Here is an 18,197-nt window from a genome sequence, read left to right on the forward strand (position 1 = left end):
TTGGGTGGCCCTGACCTCATCCGGTGCCTCTGTTGGGGCATCAGAGTGGCCTGCCCCCACCCAGCACACAGATCTGCTCTGCGCTCCGTGGTGCTTTGTTGGGTGTGACAAAGTCATGCTGGTGACTCCAACTTGCATTCTTCCCCAGAAATGTGCTGCCTGGAAGAGTAAATATGACCTCACGGGAGAGTGAAGGCACCATGTTAAAAGGCTGTAACCTGCGTGGTTGGGCACCACACATCAGCTGGTTTCAGAATTGTGCAACCAGAGTCCAGCCCAGGGCCTGGTACCATGGCTGGGGCAGTCAATGTCGGCGAGTGAGGTAAGGCTGTCCAGGTGGGACTCTAGTCGGGTGCCAGCAGCAGTTGCCTGGGCTGGACCTGTGTCTCCCCACTCAGCGACAATGGTGAGAAGCACAGAAATGGTAGGAGGCTAGATGCCCAGGATGAATCTTAAGGCATCTGTGCTTAGAAAACAAAAACAATCAGAGAGAACCAGGAAGGTATTGGGCAGAAGAGGCAGAAGGTGCCAGAATAAACAGAGGGAGGGAGTGGAGGATAAGAGAATTCCTCCCAGACCTGAGCTTCGCTCCTTCATCACAGGGAGAACCATCCTGAAGATCTGGATGGTGTCATGGTAACCATGACAGAAAACCACAGCTCCCAAATGAATATATTACCAGATGAGAAGAGTTCAGAGACCAACTGGTCTACCTCCCCCATTTCACAGATGAACGAACAGAGAGCTGGAAGACAAGTAACCTGCCACGGCCACCCAGGAAGTCCCCCCTTGAGCAGGGCTGGCACTTGTCTGAACAAGCCCAGAGAGTCAGTACTGTAGGCATTGTGGGCCACCTGGCTTCTGCCCTGACGACTCAGCCCTGTCTCTGTGGTATGGAAACAGTCCCAAAGCAAGATGTAAATGAATCTGCATGGTTGTATTCCAATAAAACTTTATCAACAAGAACAGAGGGTAGGATTGGGGTTCTGGGTCCTAGTTCACTGATGACTGCTCTCGTTAGGCTCTTGGTCCCAGTTTCCTATCCATTTCTCAGCTGATTCTAATATCCTGATGGTATATCTTGTGATTAATAAAACAAAACAAAGACTTAAGAATAAGTTCCATTCTGCTAGCTTTATATAAGGGAAGAAAATATTGTCATAAAATTGTTTCCCTGGTCCTCACACACTCCCACTTCCTCAGGAGGCAAGAGTGTGGTTATGGTGTGAGTTTCCATCTAACTGGGAAGCTCCACAGGGTGGCAGCAGCTCAGGAAAACAGGAGAGGTAGATGCACCTTTCGGCACCCGATCCAACTGGACCATTGGCAAACCTTGCTGGCTCCCCTTCAAAACACAGCCGAGTGATCTGAGCACTTCTCAACGCCCACCATCGACCCGACCCAAGAAACTGCTGCCACTCCCACACCATGGCACAATCTGAACAAGCAAGGTGTCAAGGTGGGAAAGTAGAACCCGCCAGGATACTCTTCACGTAGGTGAGAAGAAAACCTACAGCCTGTGCCCCATCCGCGCCCCAGGTCCAGCCTAGCAAGACCCTGCCTTGTTTCTGAGAGTTATGAGCACACAGAGTGGCAAATGCAGATGGACCAGCCGAATGGCCAGCTGTGCGGTGAACTGCAGGAAAGAAGAGTGCCCCTGCGCTGGGGCCCTCCAAGAAGTCAGCCCTCCTGTGGCACCTGGCTGGTGCAAAAGAGATGCCTCACCCAGGCCACATAGTTTTCCCTGAGGTGTAGAGGCCCAGTTTCTTTGCCTCCAGTCTGAGCAGCTCTGAAGAACCACCATCTTCAACCCATCTCTTACAGAAATTCAAAGTTCTGTAAGAGATGGCCCGAGGCCTGCCTTATGCCTGCACCACAGAGCACGTCTCACTCTGGGCCATGCTCCTTCCTCCCCTCTCATCTATGCCATTATTCCAGTATCACCGCCAATAAATGCCCTGACCTCTGAGTTTGATTTCCAGGGAATCCAACATGCAACTCTGGCACACAGAGCAAAGTATTTCTTGGAGGATGGATTTACTTGTGTTCTGTGTCAGGAATCGATAAAATTACAGCCCTCAGCCCAAATCCAGACCATTGCTTCCTTTTGTACATGAAGTTGCATTGGCGATAGCCACACCAGTGCCTTCATACATAGTCTATGTAGCTTTTGCACTACAACAGCAGAATTGACTAGTTGCTATTGAAATCACACAGCCTGAGGGCTTGCAAAGACTAACATATTTCTGGTTTAGCCCTTTATAAGAGGAAGAAAAAAAGGAGGAAGAGGAGGAGATGGAGAAAGAGGAGGAGAAGGAGGAGAAAGAAAAGAAGGAGAAGGAGGAGGAAGAGAAGGAGGAGGAGAAAAGTTTTCCCAACCCAGTTCCATATCATTAAAGATAAATCCCAGCTGTAAAGTAAAGGTTCATCAAATGCCTCCTGGCCTCTAGAAAGAATTCTTCCTGTCCTGGAGCACCAAGATTAGTGTAGGCTTCTCCCTCAGAATTGTGTGACTTGAAGGGCCTGAGTGAAGTAAAGCTTTGTCACTACTAAGCCTCCAGACTGCCATCAGAACACAGCAGGTGCAGCAAGCAGTGGGGGACTTCTTCCAGTCATTCACAGCTTTGCTCACTAGTGACAGTGAACTCCACTGGGGACTTCTCAGACCAACTCCACCAGAACCTGTGCACTGACTGAAGGCCTTCCAATGCAGAGGGGCCAGCACAGGGCAGGGACACTTGGGCAGACAGGCGTGGACAGAGTGTCCCTTAGACTCTTCTCCAATTGCACCTCTGATCAGAAAAGAATTTGCTCCATCGACTTGGATGTCTTGGGAAGGGAGAGCATTTCAGAGGTAGACATGGATGCGGAATGAAATTGGCAGTAGTAATGTATCTCGGTCGATAGTGTTTCAGGCAGGCATGCTCAGGGAGGTCAGAACTATTGAGATCAATATTGCATATCCTATAGAGCAGCACAAAGAGCTGAAATTCAGGCCTGGAAGGATTTCTGAGCTGATAAATTTTAACAGCATCAAATGACGTGACTGGTTACATTTCATCAGAAACGCACTGGCCATCAAATGCTAGATTGCTACGTATGTCCGTGAGTGCTTTTCAGGCATGGCCTTCCACAGTGACCGTGGACATGGGGCAGCCATTGAGGATCACCACAATCCTAGCTGTTCTGCGTGGGGCTCTCGCTAACAAGGCATGCCAGGACATGCACACGGTGCTGGCTCTTACTCACGTGGACTGGGGCAAATCCTTTCATTTTCAAGCCTTGTCTCATCTGCCAAGTAGGGATATTGATACTTTCTTTACAGAATGGTTCAACCACTTCAAAATAATGGATATAGTCTAGGGCCTGCTATCTCTGGTACCCAAGATTCTCACTATACCTGTGCTGTACTTACAGAGAAGATGTTGATGATAACAGTCATGATAATGATGATAAAATTTTTTCCTTATTATAGATGCAGGGATTTACACAATTCTGTGCCACCATACTTACCAACGGTAAAGATAAAACTTCAAGGACTTAGAAGATGAGCAAAGAGAGAACCAATTCCCAAGCCCTCGGCCCCAAAGGAAAACAAGGTGCCCGCGTGTCTTGGAAAGCTACGTTCCAATAAACAGGGCTAGTCTGCTTTGCACAGAGTGTTTCAAGTATCCATCCCATTTGCCCTAATCTTAGTGATCTTTCCAAGTGCATGTCTTGGGGAATCATTCAAGAATACAATTTGCAGGACTATCTGTCCAGTGCCATAATGACTGGGGCTAAAAATGCCTCGCCTCTGTTCCTAGAATCTCCCAGACAGCACCTACAGAGCATCTGATTGTCAGTCAGTCCACCTAGAGAGGATCCTGCCCAGAAGGTATTTTGGAACCCTTCAAATAAAAAGATTCAGATTGAGTAACTATGAAGACCACTAATAGCAAAAGTAACCACAGGAGGCTGTCAAAAGTGTCTCACATGTGACTCTGGTTTCAGAAGAGAAAACACAAAACATTCCTCTAAGTTTTAATGAGCATCACCGCGGTCTGAAAGCACTTGTATTAAGGCTACAAAGCTCTGTCAAAACTGAAGGTCAGCAAGCTCAGCCTTGGAATATCCTGCAGATGGCACCAGGACGGACCGTAGCCTTAAGAGTCAATGGGTTGTACTTAGACACTTTAGGCTAGAATTCTACAGCTTGGACAGAAACACTTTCTTGTCACCCAAGACAAAATACAGTCCACTGAAAATTAGTTTCTGAGCGAGAGCATGCAAACCCAGGGGTGCCCATGTGTGGGGCGTGCATCTGTGCATTTTGGAGGGGCCTATGCCAAGTGGTGACACCTGACTTGTTTGCTTTGGGCATTATGACATAGAGACCCAGAGGTACTTGGAACTTCTCAGAGATTCTACCTCAAGCAGCTAGAACAAGAATATCTTTAAGCTTGAAGATCTTTAAGAACCAGTCGACCTCTGCTCTAGTTATGAGGAGAAGGAAATAGGCTCAGAGAATTAGTATCCCTTGTCCACATTCACTGAGCTAGGAGTCAAGGTTGAAAATTGAAAAGAGGTGTCCATGGCTCCCTGGCCTCAAACAGTAGAAGGAAGCCATGTTATTTAGAATGATCCAGCCGCTCCAGATGTGACGCTTTGGGCTATGTGGTTATTCTGATAGATGCTGGCCTGTGGGAAGTAGAATTCACTTATACTATTTGCCTAAGAAAATCTTTTACAGGATTAGTCATTCCACCAAGTCGCAACCAAACTTTACTGCACCGAAGCCAAAAATAAGTTAGGGGAATGTTCTCCACTCTAGCACCTCTGCTCTGAGATGAATGTTTGAGATCTGGATTTAGTTATTTTTAAAGATCTTTTGGTGAACAGTACTATAAATCCCAATTATTATTTCACATTACGAGGTACACTCCAAAGACAAGGGTTTGCTTCCGTGGGAGTAGCACGCAATGGTGCAAGTTGTCTATTTCTGGAATCTTCATCAGTAAGGAAGATGAAATACTTAGCTCCAGCAATTTCTTTAAATACTAAAGTGGGGCTTATCTTTGGAACATGGTCAGACACTTACATTTTCCTTCTTGCAGTAAGTCTGAGACTTAGAGGCATTCTGATGGTTTAATCAATCTGAAACGCATGTCAAAATTGCTTTAAAAATCTCTGAGCGTTCCCTATATAGACACTTGTTAAAATTAATTACATCATTTAACATTTCTACACACATTACAGTTTTAAGTGTTTTACACTCATTTTTATTAATTAATAAAGCTTTAATAGACAAACTTTGCGCCATAAAATTATCACTGCGTATGCTACAGTTTCCATGTCACTACTATTATCTTTAACTATTTCCCTAAGCGGAATGTCACTAATCCGGAAACCAGTCTCTCTTGCAGAAAGTAAAGCTGAAAATCAGAGGTTGACACAAAGAAAGAAAGAAATCTGGCTGATTTCCTCCCAAATAGGCCTGCTTCCTCCCCTGATTGCCAGAGAAAGGTGAGGGGTCTCAGGCAGCCCCGCCTTGAAAATGGCAGAAACAGCCACAAATCCCAGCCAAGTCGCCCCAGAAGACACACCAGGGACAGAAAATTGCTTTTGCTGCTGTTTGGCACGAAGAGGCCTTGGCTCCCTGACGTTAGAAATGTCTTGTGCTTATGCTATACACATATGCTTACATGCTGATGGTCCACTGCAGAGCTTTGCTCGCTATGCTTTTATGATATTTAACTCAGAAATATCAACGATGTGATTGAAAAGTAAGAAGAACAGAATTCTGGACACTCCCAAACATGTCGGTGTTTAACACCAGAGAGATAAAACATCTGGGTTGAAGGGTATTTTCCTCTTCTTGTTCTACTTTGGAACGTGATGCCGGCATGGCCTACGTTAGCTTCCTTTGGAAGCCACCGTGTCTTACTCATAGCATGGGGCCCAGCATGATCGTTAACAGGAATTTGAAGGAAGGTCTCTCATATCTACAGTCGTCTCATCTCAAAAGTCCTATCCAGTAAGACCTCAACCCTGAGCCATCAGTTGTGGACTTGGAGCAGAATTGGTCAAAGCAACTCTACTGCAAGATGCCTCTTAAAATAGGTTATGTAGAAGCTCACTTAACATCGCCCTGGCAGGGCATTGACACCGCTTCCCTCCTGCAAAGGGCAGAGCTACTCACCTGCCGTGTAGCTCCAGCCTGGAATGTGAATGGACAGTTGGCTGGCGGGACGGCTGGTGCCCGGGGCTGCCCGGTCCTCTTCGGCTTTTCTTACAGTCACCTGGTTAGGCCCAACATTGGCAAATTCTAAATTTTGCAATGGAGGAGAGCTACTCCAAGGGCATGTGCCAGCCCCCAAATGCAGCCGCCCCAGAGGTGGGTTTTCCTTGGAGTGAGGTTCTTGTAAAGCTGGAACCCAGCGCTGGCGTAGGAGGTACTGGTTTCCCTGGGTGAGCTCCGGCTTCAGGGCTCTGCCTATTGGCTCTCCGTTAGCTATGCGGTCTGCTCCATCTGCTGGTAACCCGTGGGAACTGCAACTGAGGTTGAGCGACAGGACCGACCTATGCACTTTGGGCTCAGCAATTTGAGGTCGTTCAACTGGGACAGAGAGAGACTTGTCCAAGTAGTAGATGGAATTCGGACACTCCCGAGACACCTGGAGGTGAACACAAGAACTGAACACCAGTGGGCCCTTTTCCGATGGTGGGGTATCTGGAGAAAACCCGCTCTCTTTGTCATCCACGTGGGTGACCCAGTACTCATGCCCAGCACACAGCTGAGCTTGGGCCTCAGAAACCTTCAGCCTCACTACTGATTCGTTTCTGGGGAACTCTGAACAGGCAAAAGGTCCATGGTGTTGATGGAGATGGGCACTGTCGGCCGGGTCGGAGGGGCCCCGGAGCAGAGAGTCCTCGGCCCTGCACCGGGGACACAGCGAGTCCCCAACGGTACCCCACACCAGGGTGCTGGCCGGCGGGCGCACGCGGCGGGCGGTAATGGTGATGGATGCGAACCCTCTGCGTTGGCTGCAAGTGCTCTCCACTGGGGGCGGCAGTTCTGTTTCGGGTCCTCGTTCGTCTGGCTGGGTGGGAATCCCCAGCTTGCCTGGAAGTAAGGCGAATGCCCTGTGAAGTCTGACTCCACTGCGATTGGCCAAGGCGGGCTTTGTGGGGCACACCCGAGGCTGAGCGATGGCACAGGGCAGGGGCAACGTGGCCCCGCGTCCATTGGACTTTTTCTCATCAATCAGCTGTGAAATGACAATGGAGGAAATCATTTTTGTATTTTGAGATGCCAGAGTCTCCTGTAAAAGAAAGAAAGAAAAAAAAAAGATCCTGGTTATCCTCAGAGTCCACTGGAATACAGGCAGAAAACTCTCAAGGGCACCACCATGCCAGAAAGCTTGGTCCTTAGCACTCTTCCTCAGCCGAAGCTTTGGCCTGTGCACCTCCCAGGTCTAGGCTGGGAAACCCAGGTCTGTTTAGAAAACAGTTACAGGCTCTACCGACCTTTCGGTGGACTGGCTTTCTCTGCTGGGTGACTGGTCTTGGTTTATGTGATCATGGACTGTGTGTCAATGGGGATGGTCAGATTTTGGTAGTCACCTCCAGGTGAGCCCAGTACAGGTGCACAGCTTCAATGAGAACTGGGGCTTGGGGGCTCGGCTTATGTGCACAATGCATCAGCACTCTGGAATGGCAAATGTGATTGCAGGAGCCCCCTCCCTCCCTGGACCTCTCACAGGCCTCCCCCTTGCTGGTTTAGCCTCTAATTCAGTGGTATCCTACTGCTCAGCATCCTGGGAGTCTAAGTCCTGAGAGCAGCTAGACAATCAAAATCAAAGACGCACGCTCAGACAATGGCCCAGAGAATGCTGGGATGAGCCGGTGATTTCACTTGCAGCGTGGTGGGGCCTGGAACAAGATGGTTAAAACCGCTGTCCTCGTCCTGCTGTGTCTCAATGCTCAGTTGCAACTCATTCATTTTCCCTTCTATCTTTTAAACGATCGAGGCATTTCATACTTCCTGATCGGCTGTTCCTAAGTCCTAATGATAAATCACTGGGGTGTCCCGAACCATATGCTATGATTTTTTCCAAAGTGTCTAATCAGATTGAGGCCAGAAAGAAGAATCTCTTCAGTTCTCATTTGGCTTTTATTATGTTTCTGTATAAAGCACTGCAATAAAATTTAAAAAAAAATTCACCAAAGGCTGACTATACCCTAGCACCTAGTGAGTGCGCACAGGGCCCCAAGTCCTTATATCAACATTTATTGTTATATGTGCTTAAAACGAACCTTTACACAAAACTGCACAGGACCCAAAATAATATGGATCATTACAAAACTCCTGCTGCTTGCAGAGGTTCTTTGCCTTGGAGCCTGAAGGCATAACTAGGGTGAAAAGGTGCAGTTCTCCAATTTCAGTGTGCAGAAAATCTCCTTGGATGTTACGGTTAAAGATCGCCCAGCCTGGAGTTTCTGAGTCTGACGGTTGTGACGCCCAGGGAATCTACATTTTAACCCACATCTTGGTGATTGTGGCCCAGTGGTCCACGGAGTACACTTTGAGTAGCACGCGAATCCCAAGACCGCTGGTTGTTACAAGAGAACATTTTTTGGAGACGAGGGGCCTGCATAGGCTGAGAGCAGGCGGTTGCTTCTCCCAATTTGTGATGAGCAAGCATGTTGGGATTTTCCTTTTCTTCTAGGCAGGATTGATATTCCTTTACTCAGATAACTGAGAGGTCTCCTCTTGCTGGATATTGGTCCTGCAGGTCCACATGGCCATGGCAGGTCCCTCCCGCGCAATCTTCATACGCAGGGTCTGTGTCCTTCTGGTCAGGAGTGGAAAGATGGAGGGCTTCTGTTCAGGGCATCTTCCTCACCGTGTGTGTGGTTATTGCTTAAAGATATGTGAGGATGCAAAATTCAAAAGGCAGCAGAAAAAGGGCCAACAAGAAATGGATAGAATAATTATTTTAAAATTGACCTCATTCTTTAAAAAAAATCAAAATGTCCCTAGTTCTAAGACAAAAAAAAAAAAAGGCATAAAGGCATTCAAGCTTCTCTTTGAGCCTCATAGCTATCTCCTGCTTTAAAGTTGCCACTCCCTTGAGGGAGTTCTTACTGCATCAGACTTGCTGGGAGCCCTGTTGAGGATGGGGTCTCCTTTCTAGCACTTCTCGGGCAGCATTGGAAAATCATCGTATTTATCATGTTTGCTACTAGTGCAAACCCCACTGGACAAGCTTCATCCCTAACAATTACAGCAGCACCCCTTGAAGGGGTGATTTTTAAGCTTCAAGTGTGATTCCAGCAGGCAACTCTGATGCTTCTGCGGCACCCTACCCCCACCCCCTCTGCCTCTAGCGCCTTCCATGGATGTGGTTTGCATACAAGAAAACTGAAGTGCACCTGGCGCCTATTTGGCAGCGCACCGTCCCTCCCACTTCAGCTAAATTTAGCTCTGATAATAATTGTTCCTGTGCACCCCACAAGGAGTGCAATCATACCCAGTAGGAACTCTTCTGACATTGGCCTCTTGAGGAAAAAATAAATAGCTGTCTTGGATCTTAGGTTCCCCCAAATTTGGACCAGTGATCACTTGTGTAAAAACAACACTTGGAGGGGTGCAGATTTGGGGACACCTCCCTCCCTAGCCTAGTTGGATGAAAACCTATGGGGAAAAGACCCAAAATGTATACTTTTAACCAGTTCTCAGGTGATTCTTCCACATGAATAAGGGACCCAAGGCAGACTGCAGTGGCTCAGACAGGGCACTGGTTTACGTCACTGGAGAGCAAGACGCAGGGGCTATGCCTGGGGAACTCCAGTTTCCTTGCACCACAACATCTAGCATCAAGGTGTGTTGCTAGGAATAAGTGGATGTCGGCTCAGCTTGGAAACAGGTCAGAAACAGCCTCGACTCTGGTGATTCCAGCCTGGATCTCCACCTGGGCTGAGACAGGAGCTCAGCAGGAAAGATCTGCTGAGAGCTGCCCTGGAACTTCAGGCCATGGGTATCACTTTGGAAATATCCAGAGGTCTAGGAGGATGGCAGAGTCAACAGCCACCTCCTCAATTGAAACTTGGTAAATGTGGTGGTGATTTCAAGTACACTGGAAGGAAGAGGAAGTGCCGTAATGAACAGAGGAAATTTGAACTCATTTCTGAGGCTCTGGAATCCTTCAGTGTGTCAGGGTGACACTGTTCCTGGGGGAATGCTGATGACAGTCCAATTCCAAAGAAAAATCTTCTCATGGGGAAGAGGTGGAGAGCAAAGAATGATGGCAGATATGAAGGTGCCTCTCAAAAGATGAGTGTCCTGTGACTCCAGGGAGTCTTCCCTGTGACTCAGTAGGAAGCACTGGATTACTGAATGGATCAAACCCACAAAGCAGTGAGGGACCAGCTCACCAGTGTTAAATGGGATTCCAGTAGCAGCTGCAAGAGTGCATTTGAGTTGATCTGAACTTCACAAATGGAGAGAGTTCATAGCATATCTAAGACCTTGAAATTTTGTTGGTGGGGATGGACACTTAGTCAATTTAGGTGCAAATTCTGTTATTCATAGCATGCAGTCATGATCAGGCCACTTGTTTAATGACTCAAAAGAAAAATATTGAGCACTGACTACATGCCAGATGTAATGCTGGGCACTGGGGACACTGCTGTGTCATGGTGCTAACAGCTAGAGGTCATATCAAGCAGGGAAGCAATTACCAGCACAGGGTGATTTCCAGGACTGAAAGAAATTAAAAAGGAGACACTGGACTCTTTGCTCTTTAATATACACAATATGCTTGAAAGTTGTTCTGGTCGGAAATGGAATGTCCCCTGAATGACTCAAATATTAACGTTCAGAGTTGATGTGACTAAGTCATGAGTATTATAATCACATCAGTGGACAGACCCACTGTAATGGATTTACTGGGTTGCAGTGACCTAGGACAGTGGGGTGTGGCTAGAGAAGGTGGGGCCCTGGTGATGTGGCCCTAGGAACTGAGCCTGTGTCTTTGAATCCCCATGCTTGCATGCTCTCTTTTGTCTCTGGCCTCTATGATGTGAAGAAGAGAGCCCTTGCTCTACCTTTCTCTGCTTCCTTCTGCCTTGACCTGAGGTCCACAGACTGACCTAACATGGACCGAACTCTGAAATCTTCAGGAAAAGAAACTGTGAGCAAATCGACCTTCCTTCCTCTAGGCTTCGTGGTCAGGTTTACTGGGATAAAGCAGTAAGAATGTTGACCGAGACAGACATCGTATTTATCAAATCTGACTTCTCATTAAGACCCATCAGACAATCAGAGATAATATCAAACTTCTTAAAATGTGATGCCAGTTCACCAGGGCTGCGATAGCATCATCTCACAGCTCTGGATGTTGGGAGTCTGACATCAAGGTATCCAAGGGTGGGTTGTCCTGAGGCCTCTGTTCTTGGCTTGCAGGTTCTCTCTTCCCCCATGTCCTCACATGGTCTTCCCTCTGTGCATTCTGTGTTCTCTTCTTGCCTTCATATCTGTCCATACTGGATCAGGGTCCATCCTCATGACCTCATTAGAACTTAGTCATCTCTCTAAAATCCTATCACCAGATATGGTCACATTCTGAAGTACAAGAGATGAAGGTCTCAAGCTATAAAGTGAGAGGACACTGTTCAGACTATTGCAGATGATGACACGTCATGTTGTGTCCAATCCTTCCCAGTCTGGGAGTTTAAGAAAGAGATGATAAGGGAGTTTTGATGTTCCTAACCCGACTGGTACTGTTAAAACTGGGCGAATTTAAGAATAATCCTATCTTTTACAGCAACTATCTTCCCAAATCATGCAATTTCAGGGTGACATTCCATCTGACTTTTGAACTGGATTAGCTAAAGGTGAACTTGCAAAGAGATTTCTTTCATCTAGAATAAAGTAAACTGATGTAAGGCTTGATTTGAAAGGAAGAAGAAAATCATTTTGTATTTTAAATAGCATGTTCAAGGTTGGAGAGAGGCCAGATGAATAGCTGGTCTTTGTGTCTTTCCTTGGCAGGAAACCTTCCATTTGCTAACCATCTCCACCCGACATTTTTTCACATTTTCTTTCTATTAGGTACTGCTTTAAGATATTGATTTCTTTTAAATGTTTCAAGTGTGATTTTGTAGAGCTGGTAACTGCTTTCATAGTTTTATGCTTTTTATTGACTGCTTTTAGCTTTATATTTATGCCCTCAGGCATATTACTAAGAAGGGTGTCATTTCACAAACTGAAGTTAGAAAAAGATAAGAGGTGGGTGTTCAGAGAAATCAGATCCTGAGTCACTGGAGTAAGGATACCAAGGTTCCTCTAGCAATTTATTTCTTCAAAGGAGAAGCATTTAATCCGATCTGGACCTTTGACATCTGTATTTTTCTCTACAACATGACTCTGTCCTCTTCCACCGCTTCTCTGTACCCTAAAACTGTATTTCCCAGATAGGTTCTGTGGCTCTATCTCCCCACAGGCATACTCAACAGCAGGCACCTGCACAGCACTGCAAACCTGTTCACCTGCACCAGGTACATCTACAATCAGATCCTCACGAGGTGATCTGACAGCCTCACGGCATTGCATCCCAAATGTAAGAGGATTTTCGAATGAACATTCACTCTGGTAGAAAACAACAGGGACATGTGGTTTCAAGGCAAATGGAAATACACAAGCTCTTCTGCAAAACTATCGTCTTTCTGTGTAGTTGCTCAAGAACAAAGGATTCATGCAGTACAATATATAGCAGTGACAAGCTAGCAAGAATCAATTTTTTTTTCTCTGATGTTTTCATTGGGGAAAAATACACATAAAATAAAACTCACCATCTTAACCACTTCTACATGTACATTTTGATGGTATCAAATATGGTCATAACATTGTGTGACTATTATTATCACCCATTTCCCAAACTCTTTTATCTTGTACAACTGAAACTCTGTATGTGTTCAACCAAAACTTCCGCTGGCCCCTGGCAAACACCAAGAACCAATGCTTTTTTAATAATATATTTTTATTAGTGTATTTTTTTTTTTTGGTGGTGGTGGTGCTGGGGTTCCTGGAAACCCTTCTACCTCCAAGCTATACTCCCAGACCTAATATATATATATATATATATATATATATATATATATATATATATATATATATATATATATTTTTTTTTTTTTTTTTTTTTTGAAACAGGGTCTCTTAAGCCAGAGAGGCTGGCTTCAAACCTGTGCGATCCTTCCGTCTCTCCCAAGCATGGGGATTACAAGTGTGCGCCACCACGCCCGGCTTTATTGGTAATTTTTATTATACATCAATATACATGCACGCAGCACCTGGTGTATTTCCCTCTGGATCCCATCACACTCCCTCCCTTCCTCATACAAGTTATTGATATTGGTATCGCTGACTTCATATGTATTCACAGTATTATTTGTTTTCCTCATCAAGTTTCCTTATCCTCTTTCCCAAAACCCCCTCTATTACTCCACTATCGTCTTTCTTTTCTCTTTTATCTGGTCTTTTTTGTTACCCAATTTCTCTCTAGCTTCTACATACAGGAGGAAACATATTAGCCCTTCTCTTTCTAAGACTGGCTAATCTCACTTAGCATTACATTCTCTAACTTCATCCGTTTCCCTGCAAATGACCTTTTAAAAGAAAGAAAAATAAGCAAATCAAGGCATATACAACTGCATCTCATATTCCACAGAAGTTAAAAATAAAAATTATAAATAATTTAAATGCCATGGGAAATTGCTTGTGATGGAATAGAATATAATAAAAGAGCAAGATCAAGTTATGAAATTTGATATTCTAGCTGTATAAAATTACAGGGGAAAAATAAGGAAAAGGCATATATATATATACATATGTATATTTTCTTATTTATAGTTCCATATTTTTCTAAGTTCATGCAGTTGCCAACACTTTGTTATCAGGAAAACTTTAAAGTGTTTTTCTAGAAGAAGAGAACTGTGTTCTATATTTCATTCCTCTTAAATAATCACTTGGCAGAAGGGGCGCCTTCATATCACTGCCACAGCTCCGATGCGTCTGGGAGGAGAAGCGATCAATCTTGGGCTGGCTCTGGAGAGAGGCAGAGATTTATGGCCCTTACACACGCAGGGCATCTGCTAGCATGTTCCATCATCTTGCTGCAACTTTATGACACACACAGGGATGAGCCTGGAGAGCCCAAAGTTAGGAGGGAAACTTGGAAGTCACACTACCGAGCAAGTCCGATGATCCAGGTAATTCCAGGGGAGATGTTTCAAAGGGGTAATTTGTAGTTCACTTGGACACAGAAAATGATTGTGCATGCGTGTGTGTGTGTGTGTGTGTGTGTGTGTGTGTGTGTGTGTTACAGAAACTCAGCTGTATCATTGTTAATGAAAAATGCTGATTAATTCTGACATCCACAGAAAAATACCTAGATTTTTCCAGCTCAATGTGAAACACAGGTGAAAAGAAAATCTGGTCGGCTGGTACGTTTCTTTCATTTTAAGAGCAGTAATCTATCTATCTCAGCAGCCCCCCGCCCCAACTCAGCTGCCCTCCTCCCAGCCAGCATCTCCTCCCAGGCCGGCTCTCAATAATATGCTGTTCCTCCTCCTCATTTTCTTCTCTCAGCCAGGGGTTCCTGCTCCTGCTCCCTCCCAGGGAACAAATCAATTATAGCAGCTCCTGTTTACATCCTGAGACAGTGAGCCCAGTGCTTCCTTCTAGGCAGGGCTTTGAATGTCGATGACTAAATCTCAGTACCCAAAATAGCATCTTTTCTCTATCTACTGGGATTTGGGGCCTGTGGCCTGTCCCCTGAGGGACACCTGTAGCTTTATTAATGCTGATTAATGTGGGAGAACATACTTTATCACATATGCTTGCTATTTAAATATATAAATTTATATATTTAAATTTAAATTATATAAATTATATATTTAAATTATATAAATTATATAAATTTAAATTATATAAATTTATTATATTTAAATTTAAATATATAAATATCAGAACCATTCTAAAATTTTATTTTCTCTTAGAATGACAAAAGTTGGGGACAGGATATGCAGATGTCTCATCAGCTAACACTGGGACAAGTTGGCAAGGGGACACAGTCCTTACTCTTAAGTTCTATGAATGGAAACGAGCCTTCCACTGTGGCAAGCCTTCGGACCAATTTCAGAACAGAAGCTCCAGAACCACACAGCTCGGGAGCTGCAGGGCTTAGAGCAAGCCATCTCTAAAGCTCAGTTTTCTCATCTGCAAAATGGGTGCAATAACAATGTCTCCCTCTCAGGGTCAACACAAAGACTGAAGGAGTCGGTTTATGAGACAGAGTGCAGCCTGGAGGATGAGAACACCCGTCACTGTGTGCAAAGCTGTGTTCTCCACAATCTCACTGTATAAATATGACCTCTAATTTTTTTTTTATATTTCACATCACTGACACATTTTGCAGTCAAAACAGCCTGTATGACATTGTTAGATTTCTAGGTACCTCTTTGGGACCTCCAAAAATGCTGGACAGCCAATGTCCTCTCTGACATTAATTTTGGTTTAAAATTGAGATCTCCTATATTCTCCTGCCTTTTCCTATGCTATTGCACACTTAAAAATTGTTGAAGATTATTAAAGTGTTATTAAGTACATATGGCACGCTTTCATGTAACAAACCTCAGTCATTGGTGGTTAGATTTTTCTGCTACGTTCATTCAAATTTTGACTAAACAAAATGAGATGCAAACGCATCTCAAGCAGGCCAGTGATCACGTTTCTAGTGGCGTGCGTTCTGCTGAATGTTCTGGAAGTCACACACATACGTTACCTTCGTGAAGTCAGGTCTCCTCTCTGTAACATCAGACTGGGGATTTCTAAGGGTAATTTGATCGTTTGTTCTGTAGTGACTGCCCCGTAATCCTAGGCAAAAGGAGATGAGATTGCTACTTTTAGCACATGGAAGGATAAAACAGAATATATAACTTTAAGTTTACTATAAAATTTAATGTACCCTACTCGTACATTACATTAGCCATTAGTGAATCCAATGTTCTTCAACCCATAATACGAGGTTGCATATTCCTCTCGTTTATTCTGCTTCCCCCACTGACACTTGTGGGAGTCCCTTATTATTTAGTTTATTGGGCTGCAACACTGTCTCTTCCCTACAGTTGTTTATATTCCTTAGATGCAGTAATAATTGAACGAGAACAGCCCCATCATGTTCTCCAATGCCCTGAGTTTACGCCCAGCAGAAGAGAAAATTGGACCTTGAGATTTCCTACCATGACCAAAATTACAAAAGGCAGAAAATCAAGATCGACTTTTTTTCTAGTTTTCTAAAGCAACCATCATTGTAAGTGCAATGCTGACCCGGATACTGATGTTATAACTTTTAGAATATATGAGAATGATTTAGAATAATATTGTGACACTGTGCAATCCTCCACATGCACCTCTTTATAAACAGTTGCCATGGGGACCCCTAAGAATACCTTCAGGTCCAAATGCATGTAGTGAAGGACACATCCACAGAACCACTCAGCCTAAATTTCCACACACGGACCCTTCCCTGCCTCAGGCATGGAGCCCTAGTAAAAATAGGAAGGAACACTCTTGGATAAAAGCTGGGTTTATTTCCAGATCTGCCTGGCCCCTTAGGCAGGACTGAGATAACCTTAACTACTGTACCTCAGGACCAACATCCCAGAAGAGTTCTCATAGTCCCTTGGCCAGGTGGCTCAGAAGAAGAATGAGGGAGAACACTGAGAGCCCCACCAGAGGCCCTGCCTCTACAGCCCAGGACATCAATTTTGCCTCCACAGTGGGAAAGTAAATTTTCAGAAGGCAACAATGAATGCTTCCCAGCCGTTGGTGCTGATGAGAAAGGTTTCAGAACATGGCTCTCTATACTACAGTTACATATAAGAAAATATTTATTTATTTATTTATTTATTTATTTATTTATTTATTTATTTATTTATGGTTCTGGGGATTGAACCCAGGGATATTCTACCTCTGAGCTACATCCCCAGTGCTATTTTTTATTCTTTATTTTCAAAAAGAGTCTCACTAAGTTACAGAGGGTCTCACTAAGTAGCTGAGGCTGGCCGCAAACCTGTGATCCTCCTGTCTCAGCCCCCCAAATGCCAGGATTACAAGTGTGCACCAACACGCCCAGCTTCAGAAAGATTTATTTAAGGAGCAGCTGGACACACCTGTGACCAGAGCTATTTGGAAGGCTGAGAAAGAAAGATTTCAAGTTGGAGACCAGCGTCAGTGACAAGGTGAGCCCCAGGATAAAACAAAAGGTCTATTAAAAATGTCTACATAGCGTTTAAGGCATTCCATAGAGAAAATATGCTCTAATCTTCAAGTTGTAGATTTGCCAAAGAGTCAGGATGTGGCTGAAGAGAATATCAGGGCCACCATTGTCCCATTCAAGGCCTGGGTCTGTCTCATCTCATCCCTGGGTGGCTGTGAGGCTTCCTCAACTCTAATCCAGATGTGTGGCTACAATTTCATCTATGGCTGTTAGTGAGTGACAGAGGCGATCATCTGGGATGATGTGCACAGATTACTTTTCATGAAAAGCACAAATATAAGACCTGAAAGGTCTCCTGAATTTCTGTGTCAAACTGATGTGTCTTAATGAACTGACAATACAGCTTACAAAGACAGAAATCACCAACTCTGGCTGTGTGGCCTTGTGGGGGGCTAAGAATGTTAGAATCTGCACAGCCTTTAGGAACAGACAGGCCCGGGTCTGATACAGCTTGGCCCTCAGCTGAGCTACAGTGGGTGATCTGCAAACCATCTCTGAGTTTCTTTATCCATTAAATGAGACCGATAACATCTCCTGCAAATATGCAGCCTTTCCCTCCCTGAGCTCTGAGAACCATAAGTAAACCATGTGGGCAGGCGTGCGGTGCGAGGTCAACATTTCATCCACCAGTTGCAATTGTTAGTGTACAGGACCAAGGCAGCCCTCCCAGATGCCTAAGTAGACATCAATGCTGTGGGATCAGGGGCCAAGAAGCCACTAAAATCAGACCACAGAGTTCCAAGGCCTGAATCCCAGCTCTGGCTACATATGTTGTTATGGGTAAATACAGAATGTCCCCTAGAGAGCTCATGTGTTAATGTTCAGAGTTGATGCCATGAAGTCACAGTGCATGTCATCTCATCAGTAGAA

At 44.9% G+C, this 18,197-nt stretch overlaps 1 protein-coding gene across 2 annotated transcripts in view; it reads right to left on the reverse strand.

Annotated features, from left to right (window-relative positions):
• LOC308262244 ((E2-independent) E3 ubiquitin-conjugating enzyme FATS) overlaps window positions 1-18,197 on the reverse strand; it is a gene marked incomplete at its 3' end in the record, with an annotated part of 233,362 nt that overhangs the window by 60,488 nt on the left and 154,677 nt on the right. For both annotated transcript variants that reach the window (XM_080694701.1, XM_080694700.1), the window contains exons 3-4: window positions 15,831-15,922; window positions 6,182-7,304 (exon numbers count right to left, since the gene is read on the reverse strand). In XM_080694701.1, coding sequence (XP_080550827.1) covers window positions 6,182-7,304; window positions 15,831-15,922 — 1,215 coding nt within the window. The remainder of the gene's footprint in view (window positions 1-6,181; window positions 7,305-15,830; window positions 15,923-18,197) is intronic.

This window comes from Muscardinus avellanarius (genome assembly GCF_963383645.1).
Source record: "Muscardinus avellanarius genome assembly, chromosome: 4".
NCBI classification, from domain to species: Eukaryota; Metazoa; Chordata; class Mammalia; order Rodentia; family Gliridae; genus Muscardinus; species Muscardinus avellanarius.